This window comes from Mytilus californianus, unplaced genomic scaffold (assembly GCF_021869535.1).
Source record: "Mytilus californianus isolate M0D057914Y unplaced genomic scaffold, xbMytCali1.0.p SCAF_11, whole genome shotgun sequence".
In the NCBI taxonomy this organism is placed as follows: domain Eukaryota; kingdom Metazoa; phylum Mollusca; class Bivalvia; order Mytilida; family Mytilidae; genus Mytilus; species Mytilus californianus.
The window spans coordinates 44,216,408-44,229,368 of record NW_026262593.1 but is presented as its reverse complement, the minus strand read 5'-3'; the positions used below and the strand labels follow the sequence as shown (position 1 = coordinate 44,229,368).

Here is a 12,961-nt window from a genome sequence, read left to right as displayed (position 1 = left end):
GAGCAATTCTGTATTTCAAACAGGCAAAAGTTATAGCTATTTTGATTAATACACTAAATCAGTATATATCATTCAGGAAAAGTGTCTAACACTTGATTCAGATGTCCTATCTATATCTCTTGTGTCATCATTTTTTACTTCAAACTTTATTTCAATTTTTGTTTGATGTGAGTCATTTACCATCTTCTGTTTGTTTGTTGGACATGAAGAACGACAACATCAGGGACTTATGGTTTGATGTCTTAGTTTATGCGGGTTTTCTCGGAACTTGTCTGATTATACCTCTTTTCATACGATAAAACACTGATAAACTGTTGACCCAGATGGAGATATGTTTCGCCTGTGTGTCATTTTGATAGTAAAGTACAAACATTGAAATAAAAATAACAATACTTTGAAATGTAAAATATGCAAAATATTCAAAGTCACTGAACCATGACTGAAGGTACAGGGTCAAATAATTTCCGAGGAAATAAAATATGCCAATGCTATTACAACTGCGTTCCAAGTATCATTGGCTTATCATAAGTGGTTCCCATTAAACTTACCTAATCACAACTTTAACATGTGAACTCGGCGCGTTACGTTTGCGCGAATTCGTCCTACGTTTGCACGAAAAAAAATCTACGTTTGCGCGGCAAAACGCAATTACGTTGGAGCGAAATTTACCTGTTAAAAAGTCACTACGTTTGCGTGGATTGATTTCTATTTTTTTCATAAAATATAAACCATTGACTTTTTATAAACAAATTATGATTTCCGAAATTAAAAAAAAATATGATTTCTAATGCCTAATGAAGAAACAAAACATACCAACAATGGGCCAAAGAGTCTTTTCACAGCTATAACAATGAACAGCTTTATTCTACTCATCCAGCCATCTACACCTTCATTGAGATTATACTGCAAGTTCAGGCGACTACTGACATTCAAATTCTCAGTAGCGTTAACCAAGCTCTTGTAAAGCGCACAGACAAAGAAGTTTACTGTTCAAAATTTTATGTTGATATTCAGACTGGGAAAATTTCCCGCCAATGTTATCTGAAATCTCTATCGTACAAAATTAAGTACCAGGCAAGAACTGATTGGTAAAAAGTTCCCGTATATATTATATATATGTATACTGTGTTTTATTCATGACTGTATGCTTTCAATGTTTCTTTCAGGATATTCACTGTATTTTATTCAAAACTTTCTTGTACATAAATGTAGTGCTTTTAAATATTTATTTAAACGAATAAAGACTTTTTTAATATATTTCAATATATCAAAAAAGAAGATGTAGTATGATAGCCAATTTATGTTCAAAATAATAAACGAAAAACAAACAACCAACGAAATAACTCATTTTCCTAAAACAAAAACGTACAAATCAGATTGTTCCCAGGATTAAATCACAGGTTAAAACTCAGGTAAATTTACAAGTAAAGGAGTAGGCCCGGTAAGACCCTTTTTTGGCATATTTGATAGATTTTTCATATTAAAGCTTGAATTTGAGCGTCTTTAATGACTAAATCAGTTCAAATCTTTCACATACACTAATTGAATCGGCTGAAGTAGACACTTAAGTGTTTAAAAAGTGTCTAAAATCTTTCATCAGATGAACCTGAATTTTGAGGCCAAAATCGGCCCTTATCGGACCTACTCCTTTGCGCAAACGTAATATCATTTCTTCGCGCAAACGTAATGCTTGTCATATTCAAATTCGGGCAAATGTAGGTCGCCCTGTGAACTATGCAATTGTTTTAGTCAATAGACCATGACTGAGCGGGTGGTGCCAAATAATTGCTTTTACAATTGCATGCCAAATATCTTTGACTAATTATAAGTCCCTTAAACTGGCCTTGTCATATTTCTTCCAACATGTAAACTATGCAAAAGCGCGAAAGTCAATAGGTAATGCCTGAGAGTGCAGGGCTAAATTATCTCAATGGAAATAAGATGTGCCAATCCTTATGTATACTGCATACGAAATATATATCATTGATTTGCCATTAGTGGTTTACTTAAAACTGACCTAATCACTAACATTAACACATTGTTGAAGCTGCCCGAAAAATCATACGTACCTAAGTCTAACTTTTTGACTCCGTCAAGGCGAGACAATAATACTAATAGCTGTTTCCTTACATGGTTAATCGTAAAACACATGATTTAGCATATATTTCAATAGTTTTTTTAGATTATATCTGGCGGAGTCAAGTGTGGCAGTTTTAATATGTCTTTACGTGAATAATTTTCCTTTATGTCCTGGAGATGCGATCTCAGGCGACCCATACCCATCCTTTCCCCTTACGATAAAAAAAAACGTAATTTTGTTGGCATGAGAGACATCATTCATTTTCGCCTTGTTCTGCTCGGCACAATTCGTAAGATCCAAATCTTAAGGTTTCAACATGTTCTCCCAGGAAAGTTGTTTTAACTGAAGTTAATTTACTAACTTTTCAATTTAGCATAAGAACAGTGTGCTGAAATTGAATATAAGCGTGGTAAATGAATCGACAATGAGACCATAACGGGCATTTCCCAAAAAAAAAAAAAAAAAAGAACTTTCCTGATGAAGTCATAAGTTTTTCTTTATTCAACTTCCCCATTTGAAGCTCTATTTACACTTCTGATGCAATATTCAATTGAATAATAAAAATAGAAATAGAAATTGTATGCATGTTTTTTATTGTTGTTGTAAAGATTAAAAGTATAAAGAACTGTTGCAGGTTTGAATTTTCATGACTATGGAAGGGGGTCTGTTGTCAGGTCATTAAAGATGGTATATTTTGGTATTAATATTGATTCACTCATATGGTCTTTGCATCGGAAATAAACACATTTATTCTAAAACCAGTTGTTGGCATGATACGGGACCCCGGGGTTATGTTCTTCTCAGTATATTTTATGATGGTATGATACTAAACCCCTAACGGGAGAAATTGTGCTTGATTTTCATATGATGAAGACATAATCTTTCAATCAGTTTAATTGAGGTCTGGAGCTGGCATGTCAGTAACTGCTAGTAGTCCTTTGTTAATTTATGTATCATTGTCTTTTTGCTTAGTTTCTTTTGTTACCTATTCTAACATCGGACGCGGACTTCTTTTAAATGAGTTTTACTGTGCGTATTGCTGTGTGTTTGTTTATTTTACATTGGCTAGAGGTATAGGTGGAGGGTTATTGAGATCTAACAAAACATGTTTAACCCCGCCGCATTTTTTATACTTTAGTTCATTTTTATGTTTTGGAGTTTAGTGTGACGTCCATTTTCATTGAACTAGACACATTTTTGTTTAGGGGTCAGCTGAAGCCCGCCACCGGGTGCGGGATTTTCTCGCTGTGTTGAAGACCCATTGGTGGCCTAATTTGGTGTTATTGTTGAGTGTTTAATAATCATGATTGTTGTTTTAACTTGCATTATAAAATGAAATATATATATATACTTATGTTTTTTTTACCTCATAGATAGTGTACCTCCAAACTTCTTCTAATATGGAAATAAATGCCCTGGATCGAAACTGCTATAAGGTGTATTCAACACACACACACAAAAAAACGTTGTCAGAATCTCACTTTATTCATAAACAATGAAAAAAAATGTTTATAGAAATACACTATCCAAAACATGATTACGAATTATTCAATCATGACATAAAAAAAAAACGTTGTCAGAATCCCAATTCCGTTTGAAACAATAAAAAAGAAATATTTATAACAATACACTAACCAACACATGATTAAAAATTATTCAACACAAAAATAAAATACTGGTTGTCAGAATCTCACTTTATTTAACTACAACGAAAAAAAAATGTTTATAGCAATACATTTACCATGACACAAAAAAAAAACCTTGTCAGAATTTCACTTTATTTAGAAACAATGAAAAAATATATATTTATAGCAATACACTTACCAAAACTCGTTTACAAATTGTCTCTGAACAAAATAAATAAAAAATAGCATTGGTTATTTTGTACACAAATATTTTCTTTCAATGATTTTCGTTTGTATATTTTATTACATAAACTATTTTAAAATCTGATACATAGATTTAATTGGTTCTTTAGATCATCCGAATACGAAAGAGGAAATTTTTATGGTAAAACTTCATGGAGAATTTTCACCTGGTCGATAACCGGAAATACACAAATGACGTCATGCATTAGCATAAACACAAACTAGCCAGCCATTTTACCATTACTCGACGACGATCTGTTTGACAATTTATTGTTTTACTGGAATACTTTAAATACATGAAGGCTTAAAAATGATACGAAGGACATATTTATATTTATTATGTTTAATTTTAACAGAATACGTAATTTGTATGTCGGGTAAGTTAATAATTTAGCTTCGTATTTCACGAACAGGTGCTTGATTATATATATTTGTGTTTATATTTTAATCATCATTTAAACTAAGAAAATTGTTTTCCTGTCTGAAGAAAATTCCCTTTAACTCAGAATATTCTCAAGACATTACAAATAAAACCGGTTATTTAAAAGCTTATACATGTTATACAAAAAGCCCAGGTACGAACCAAAATGTGGTATTATTGTGCACATAGTTTTCTCCCGGTGAAGAGAATACAATGTAATTTAGGTGCACCACATTAATCTATTGGTCCCAGGCAATATTGGCATTTGAATTGAAAAAGAGAACAAGTCTGGAGCACAATAAAATAATTATCCCTATCCCCAAAAATAAGAAAATGAAAATAAAAAACCCACACCAAATAATAACTGAAATTCTGTTACTGTAATGTGTAACTTTTAATTTACTTTTTGACCTTTTTTCTTCCTTTCAAAATAAGAAACAGTCGCAGGAGAAAATAATATTCCCATAAAATTTTTTGGTCCATATAGAAGCAAGGATTTGTATAGTAAGACTAATACTATACAAATCCTTGATAGAAGTAATAACATACCTGACATATGATAAGTTTAGATAGAACTTAAATTCACCATGTTTACATACATGTAGGCAGATCCATGGGGGCCAGGGCCCCCTTTTTGTGGGAAAAATTTGGTTGATTATATAGGGAATCACTGAAGAATGACTGGAGTGGGGCCCCCCTTATCATGCTTATAAAAAGTTCTGGATCCGCCACTGATTCATTTCAGACTTGCATTTCTTAAATGGTCTAGTCTTAAAAATATGCCAGGGTCTTCTTTGTCAGATATAAAATGAATATATGTCAGGCATTAATTTTGGGTCTTAAACCGTGGAATGCTAGGGAAATTTAAATTTTGATACCGGTTGGGTAAATTAACAGGCGGTCCTCCAGGTGTTTAATACAATGCCACTTTACTTTGTAATTAGTGACTATAGTAGACTCAAAACTATACGTGTATAGACTGTCCTTTTGGGCATTATTTCCGTTAATTTCATTTAAAAATAGAAACTAAGATACCTGTAGTTGAAATAAACATATGTGCCACCGAAATGAAAACCATATATATATATATATTATATACTTTTGTAAAATAAACCACCCTCTCACCCCAAAGAAAATGATTAAGTATCATTAAGGCCAACTAAAATTAATTAGTAGATTTTCATCCAAATTTTTGAAAAAAATGGGGCGGGTGGGAGGATTTTATTTTTTAATTTTTATTTCCTCCGAAACCCTTTTGTGACGTGTTCTTCATATGCCAGTCTGATTAAAACCAGCCCCCACTTTCCATTTGCCTTTGTAGATATTGGGGGCTGGTTTCAATCAGACTGTGCATATGCAAGGGTAATATTAGCTTATATCATGTATATATAAGGAATTCTACATAAATTTTCAAAGTCTTAATAAAGATTTTGGATTGGCAACCACTGTTCTACATGTGATTGCCACTTTAGAAATTTTTTTTTAGTAAATAGCAAAAAGGTGGAGAAATGTTCTCTTTTAGACTACCTACATCAAATTCATTTTGCTTTCTAAGTAGTACTTTGTAGTGCCCATTACAAGTATTATGAGTACAGAGTGAAATAAAAACTCAAACTATGTTGCAAATACTATGGTTTATGCTTTTAAGGTTCATGTGGACCCTTTGGCTACAAGGGCTGCATTTTCACCTCAAAATTTACTCTGAGTACAGATAACCCTGTGTATCTGGAAAAGTTTTAAGACATAGCATTACATTGGCCGACTTTTTTGTACTCAATATATGGTCTTAGATCGCACAAGTTCGTGCTTGTGTCAATTTCTCTATCCCAGTCATGATTTTTATTGCAGCAATGTGTTCCACGATTCTTGTGCTTTGGATATCATTCACAGTCCAAATTTCCTGACACAAAGTCATTGTATGAATAAAAAAATCCACAGGTTTCTAATCACTGACCGCGATTTGCGTTCTTGGACACCGCCTGTCACTCGTAACCCGAATATTTCATGCCCTTCTCGTAAGCAATCTCTTTTCTCGGAAGATAATGCTGTCATCATAGAGCAGCAGAATATTTCGACTTAATCATTTTGGTTAAATTACTCGAAGAAATACGAAAACCGAAATTTGCTACAGGAAGTTATGAATGAAACGAAATTATCGGTGGTTTCCGGTAACGGAAATGAACAAAATCCGGAAATCGTAAATTTGTTACAATAAAAAAAATCGGGGCGGGACGATTTCAGAGGGGCGGGCGGGGATGAAAATCTATCAATTAATTTTAATTGGCCTAACATGATTAACATAAATAATTTTTGTGTTATACATGTATACCTTCTGAAAAATAAGATAATCTTATTGAAATGAAAACATATGGTGTATTAGAAGACATTATGTTATTGAGAATAGACGTAAAGATAATGGCACATGCTGTGATTTGTACATGTTTGACTTGTATGAGATGATCTCATTTTCTCCTATTTTTAATACATTTAGTTTAAGGTATCATCATGATCATAGCAATACCCTTTTCTAGATCCAGAAAAAAGTACATACATTGTACACGTATATATTATAAATAGTAATTTTACAAATTGTGACTTGGATGGAGAGTTGTCTCATTGGCACTCATACCACATCTTCTTATATCTAGTGATTGTTTTCACTGATCTTTGAAGTGTACATTAAACTACATTTAGGGTTTTGAGATAAATTTATGATTTGGTTGATTCTAACAAGGCATAATCAAAAATGATGGTGCTAGATCATTGCATGATTTATTAAGGGCATCATTTGAACTCATCAAGTACATGACAATGATAACATACGAATATGAAACAAGAATAGAAAAGAATGAAATTTATGAAAAAAATACACATGCCTGATGCACGTAAATTTGCTCATTGTCAAAGGCTGTACAGTGACCTATGGTTGTTAATTTCTATGTCATTTGGTCTCTTGTGGAGAGATGTCTCATTGGCAATCATACCACATCTTATTTTTATATGTATGAAAAAAAATTTATGAAAAAAGATCAGAAGTGATTAACATGAGATTAAATTTGGTCAAAATCAAAATTGCTTGCAGTAGTCAGAACACTTAAACACCCTAATGATCCTGAATTTTGTATTGGGTATACACAAGTCCTGTACAGTAGATTTTCAAATTTTAGCCTCAGCCTTAGTTGTCAGCCCTCCGTCAAGCTAGAGGTTACATAATGTTTTCAAATATCTCCCTATCAATTATTATAATATTCAATACAGAAAGACTATAAATCATGGAAACAATTACAATTTATAGATTTATGCAGTATAACCATGATAACAGAAGAAGACCAGATTCAAAAGCTTGAAAATTGAATTATTTTTACAGGTCTTTGAAGTTCCATAAATCATTCAGGTCCATATATTTGGTTCTTGTTTTACAAGATAAATCTCGTTCATTTACATACTCAATGGTAGATTGTGTCATACCCTCTGTTGTCATAATTGAGTTCAAGCTCCTGAATAATCCATCATAATGACTCTATTGGAATTTGTGATTAAATTTGTATGTTATTATTGGAAGTCATCTCAGGGATATAGTGTTTAGGACTGTGTATTGATCCTGTCTGTATGTGACCATTGCATTGGTTCATTTTGCTTTAGAGAAAAATTTCATTATTTCATCTGATTAGCAAAGAAGTAATAGCATTATTATTATTAGTTGTTAAAGAGGTAACTGACTTTGTAGAAAGATATATTTGTACATTTTGTTTGTATTGATGAAAAAAAACATTGCTGCTGTTTGTAAACAAGATAACTTCGTTATGAAATTGCATTAGGGGAAGCCATCCAGTTTTATTTAATCATGATTGTTCATTGCTTTGGTCTCAGTATGGACAATAACATGGTTAAGTCAGTTCTATAGTCTGTGCTGTTTTTCATATACTTAGCAATTTCTCATTTTAACTTCCAAGACTGATTTGTGGTTTCAGGATTGATTGTTAATTAAAACTATTGTTTGAAGAAACCAAGTACACATCAAAATATACAAGTATTTACTCAGAACTTGTTTCTTAGTATATACACACACCCTAATTTCTAACTCTGCCATTAATATTATGTACCCAAATTTAGTGACCAACTCAGTTGTCTTAAAACATGTAAAAATAGACAATTTTTGGGCTCACTAAACAAATCCAGGGCTGTATACAGTTTATAAAACTTTCAGTTTGTTGTTTTTCTGTTAGTCTAATTTACACATTGACAAAGGGTACTATGATCATCTTCAATAACTGGTATCAAATAAATTAAAATAAGTCTTCAAGTTTTGTTCATGTTTCATATCTACCAAAATATTACATATTCAAAAAGGTTCAAATGATAAATGCTAGAAGATCCTAGACAAAATTAGACATGGATTCTCTTGTAATGACTAACATAATGAATAAGTTCCTAGAAATCTATGATGTCCAATTGTTCAGACTGATTAAACAGACAGTTGTTGTAATATTGATGTTTTGTTAATCTCAAATCACCCATTATACTTTGTTATATCTATCTACATAGAGTTGACAAACATCAAGTTAAAAATAATTATTACACAATTATATTCTAAATCAAATTATTTCTGTTTTCTATGAAATAAGTTACAAAACAGTTAAAACAATTGTATAATACATGAATAATAGAATTGTATAATCTGCATTGTCTAAATTAGTTTGTATATATAGTTATATGGTTGTCATTATATCATGTTTCCATGTCATATATGTACAATGTTTGACAGTTGCTGTTTAGTATTTCCTCTCCTGAAATAAATTCAACATTGTTAAACTATTGAAATTCTTTGCATTCCATCCTGTATAGTTTTGGCACAACAATAGTGGTGCACCGGTTGTCAGCTCATTAGGGTAAACATTGTTGCAGATATATGTGTTTTACATGTACAAAAGTATATAAATAAAATTCCTTTTCAATTTATTTTAATATTTATAACAAATATGCTTTAACATGGTAATTTATATACAAATGTTACATCGCATTGCAACATAAAAGGAGAATCTAAAATTGTACTCTTACCACATCACTGTAAAACAAATTTGGGAGAACACTGTAATATACATGTACATGTACATGCCACAATGAGCTTAATTCAGATTACATGTACAATAGCCAATCTCACTTCACAATTATCATGAATATACATGTATTACCATAATCATGAGTTATCAAATGGGCATAGCTACCCCTTAGACTCTGTCTGTGTATGTATTGGGTTGGTGGCAATGGTTCTTGAAGTAGCTGGAATACCTCCTTTTACATGTTTCATAAACATTTATGGAAATATTCTGGAACCTTGTGTAGTTACAATAAGCACCTACTTTCAAAGTGCCTGGATGTTTCCCTGGGACTTAACAAATTTTCCAAGGTATAAATGTACATGTAGGATTATTTTTGCCACTATTTGATTGATCATTGATTGATTTCCATTTATCATATTTCAATGAATAAACAATTATTTGATTTGATTGCCTCATACTTTTTGTGAAAAGTTGATTATAAGATATCCCATTACATTTATGGACCTTGATTATGTGATTACTTTTCTGAATATTTTAATTTTGTGTATGTGTGATTGCCACTTACCAATGTAGAGCATGTAGAGCCTCATTGTTTATATATACTCTTGATATTTTGTGAATGGGATTACAAATATCCCCATTCACAGCCTCATTTCGCCACTATGAATGTATACATTTAGTCAGGTACAATACAGTGTCTTAATCAGTTATTTACATCTATTTTGCTTAGACATTTGTTAGAGGATATATATGACAGACAACAGTACCACCTTTACCTCAAGCTAGTCAAGTAATGTTGAATAAGTACACCTGTAAATTTTGACCTCTTTTGTGTTTAAATCGAGTGTACATTTCATACAAATGTGGGTAATATGTTTCAAGTTAAAGATTGATTATTGTTTCAGGGTGATATGATTAAGAGTAATGTACTGGTGTGGGTAGTTATGATTTATGTGGACACCCCCTGTCAAAGATTTGTATCTTAAATTCTATTGTAATATAACAAAGACTTAGGTTCATATTTTTAGTATGATAACAAAAAACAGATTTTTAAAACAGATGCATTTTATAGTAGTTCAGAATTTGACTCATGCAGAACAATGAAAATGTTCATGTAATTAGGTATTAAAAATTAGAATATATCTTTCATCTTAAAAGGCTCTATCTTACAATCTAGTCTGGAAGATTCAGGTCTATTCTAATTGATATACATTTATTGCGTTGTAATAATTTATCTGAAACATAAATACATGTATTTATTTATGTATTAAGATTTTAGGACATTTTGGATATAGGCAGATATTTTCTTTACAAAAACTTAAAAAGCCACCTACATGTTCAATGTGACTCCTAGTACATATGTTGCATGTTAACCACAATGACCACAAAACTTGCATTTACAATTTACATTTACATGTAGTCATTGATAATTAATTTAGCACAATCTACATGTACAAGTAACTAAAATAACTTGTCTTCTTATATTACATATAATCAGATTAAAAATGATCACAGTTGATAAAAAGCTTTCAGAAACTTTGGTGACACCTTTATAATGTCTTTTCCACTGCACTGGACTACTTAAGTAAGCACCAATCAATCAATCAATCTTTTTGACAGCCATTCATTATCATCATATTGTCTTTTCTGTTTCCTCTCAGACCTACTTGTGCATGTCAATGCAGGGTCTATATTTAGAAAAAATATATGCACAGTTAAGATGTGATGAAAGAAATAGTGAATTTGTACAGACTACGCTTTGATAATAATGTAAGATAAGAGCAAATGAATAAGTGCTAGTGCATGGCAATTCTTGCATTTTAAAAGATGCTTTAAAAAAAGGCAATAACACATAACTTATCATTCAGCATGTTCTTTCATCTTAAAATAACCAATGTTATATAAAGTATCAAGAAGAGTAGCTAAAGGTTCATGCTAAATCCAGGGAAGGGGGCCTCAGTTGTCGAGTGGTCTTAGTAGTACAACTACTGCATCAATTACTTGTGAGCACAGAAGTTGTGAGTTCGAATCCCCAATAAAAACTGATCACCACGAATAAGCCGCTGATAATGATAGTGCTGAAAGTGGAGTTGAAGACCAACCAAACAATCAAAATCCAGGAGAGAATACAAGTGTCAGACTAACATCTTACATGTCTTATACAACAATGATTTGAAAATGCCAAAAACTAGGACTGAAATTCTAAGTTGTAAATGCAATATAGTATGATATTTCTAATATTTATGATAATTTCAGTAAGCCACAAGAATAGATTCAGAGAATTTCTATGGAAATGCTGTCCTTTTTATAAGTCCCCTACCGACGAAGTCGAAGGGGACTTCAGGATTCAATTACACTCTGTCTGTCCGTCTGTCTGTTTGTCTGTCTGTCTGTCTGTCTGCCCAGGCAGATTCCAGAAAAGAAAAAGAAATGTCCGTCAAAAGGAACAGATTAATAAAAATAATAATTTGTGAATGTTTTAATGAATAGTAATGTTAAATGAAGCAAGAAAACCAATTATTGGATATGATTAAAAGTAGAAATTTGAAAGTTGAAAAATTTGAAATGTTTGACGGAAATTACTTTCCCATTTTTTGACACAAGGTTTATGTGTTACAATGTTTTATGTTGACACTGGTATCCCTGTTTCCAAATCTTTTGCTTTTCTTTTGTTGAAAACACCTGTGATATATTTTTTTTCAATTTCAAATACCTTGCTTATTAGATGCTTGTTTGTCAATAAATGTTATGATAGCAACATGTTCATAAAATCTTGCCACATCATTGTAGGTACTCATAAAAGCCTGTTAAAATTGTATTTCATAATGTGCACTAAACAAACACATGTTGATCGGATCTTTCAATTAACTTTATTTAATCAATAGTTTTATCAAATCTGTTGCTAACATAAGTTCTGTCAAACTTATCATCTTATGTTAGCACCATTTGGCCATGGATGTGCTATAAATTAGAGTTATTGGTCCTGGTTTGAAATCTTGTTAAATGTCAGGCGGCGGTATTTCACAGGAGTTCTTAATATGACTTTCAACTAGGATAAGATCTCCAATATTAGTTAAAAATCTCAAATATATATTGTCTGTCAAATTTATCTTATATTAGCACAATTTTATGTTAGCATCAAGTCCGTCAAAATCTTATGTTAGCAACACTATTTAGTCTGTCAAATCTTATGTTAGCAACACTATTTAGTCTGTCAAATCTTATGTTAGCAACAATAATGTCCGTCAAATCTTATGTTAGCAACAATAATGTCTGTCAAATCTTATGTTAGCAACACAACAGAAAAGTCCGTCAAATCTTATGTTAGCAACAAGAAAGTCCGTCAAATATTATGTTAGCAACAATAAAGTCTGTCAATTCTTATGTTAGCAACGACGTTCTTTTCTGTCAAATCTTATGTTAGCAGCATTGTTCATGTCTGTCAAATCTTATGTTAGCAATTCCAAGATAATCTTTTTATACGCCCGTTTACGGGACGTATTATGGTATACCGCTGTCCGTCCGTCGTCAA

The 12,961-nt window shown here is 31.8% G+C and overlaps 1 protein-coding gene across 2 annotated transcripts in view; it reads left to right on the top strand.

The window, feature by feature from the left end:
- The first annotated feature begins 4,146 nt into the window (after positions 1–4,146).
- Positions 4,147–12,961, top strand: part of LOC127720144 (calsyntenin-1-like) — a 60,884-nt gene continuing 52,069 nt past the window's right edge. For both annotated transcript variants that reach the window (XM_052226608.1, XM_052226607.1), the window contains exon 1: positions 4,147–4,325. In XM_052226608.1, the coding sequence (XP_052082568.1) occupies positions 4,259–4,325 (67 nt within the window). In that variant the 5' untranslated portion in view covers positions 4,147–4,258. The remainder of the gene's footprint in view (positions 4,326–12,961) is intronic.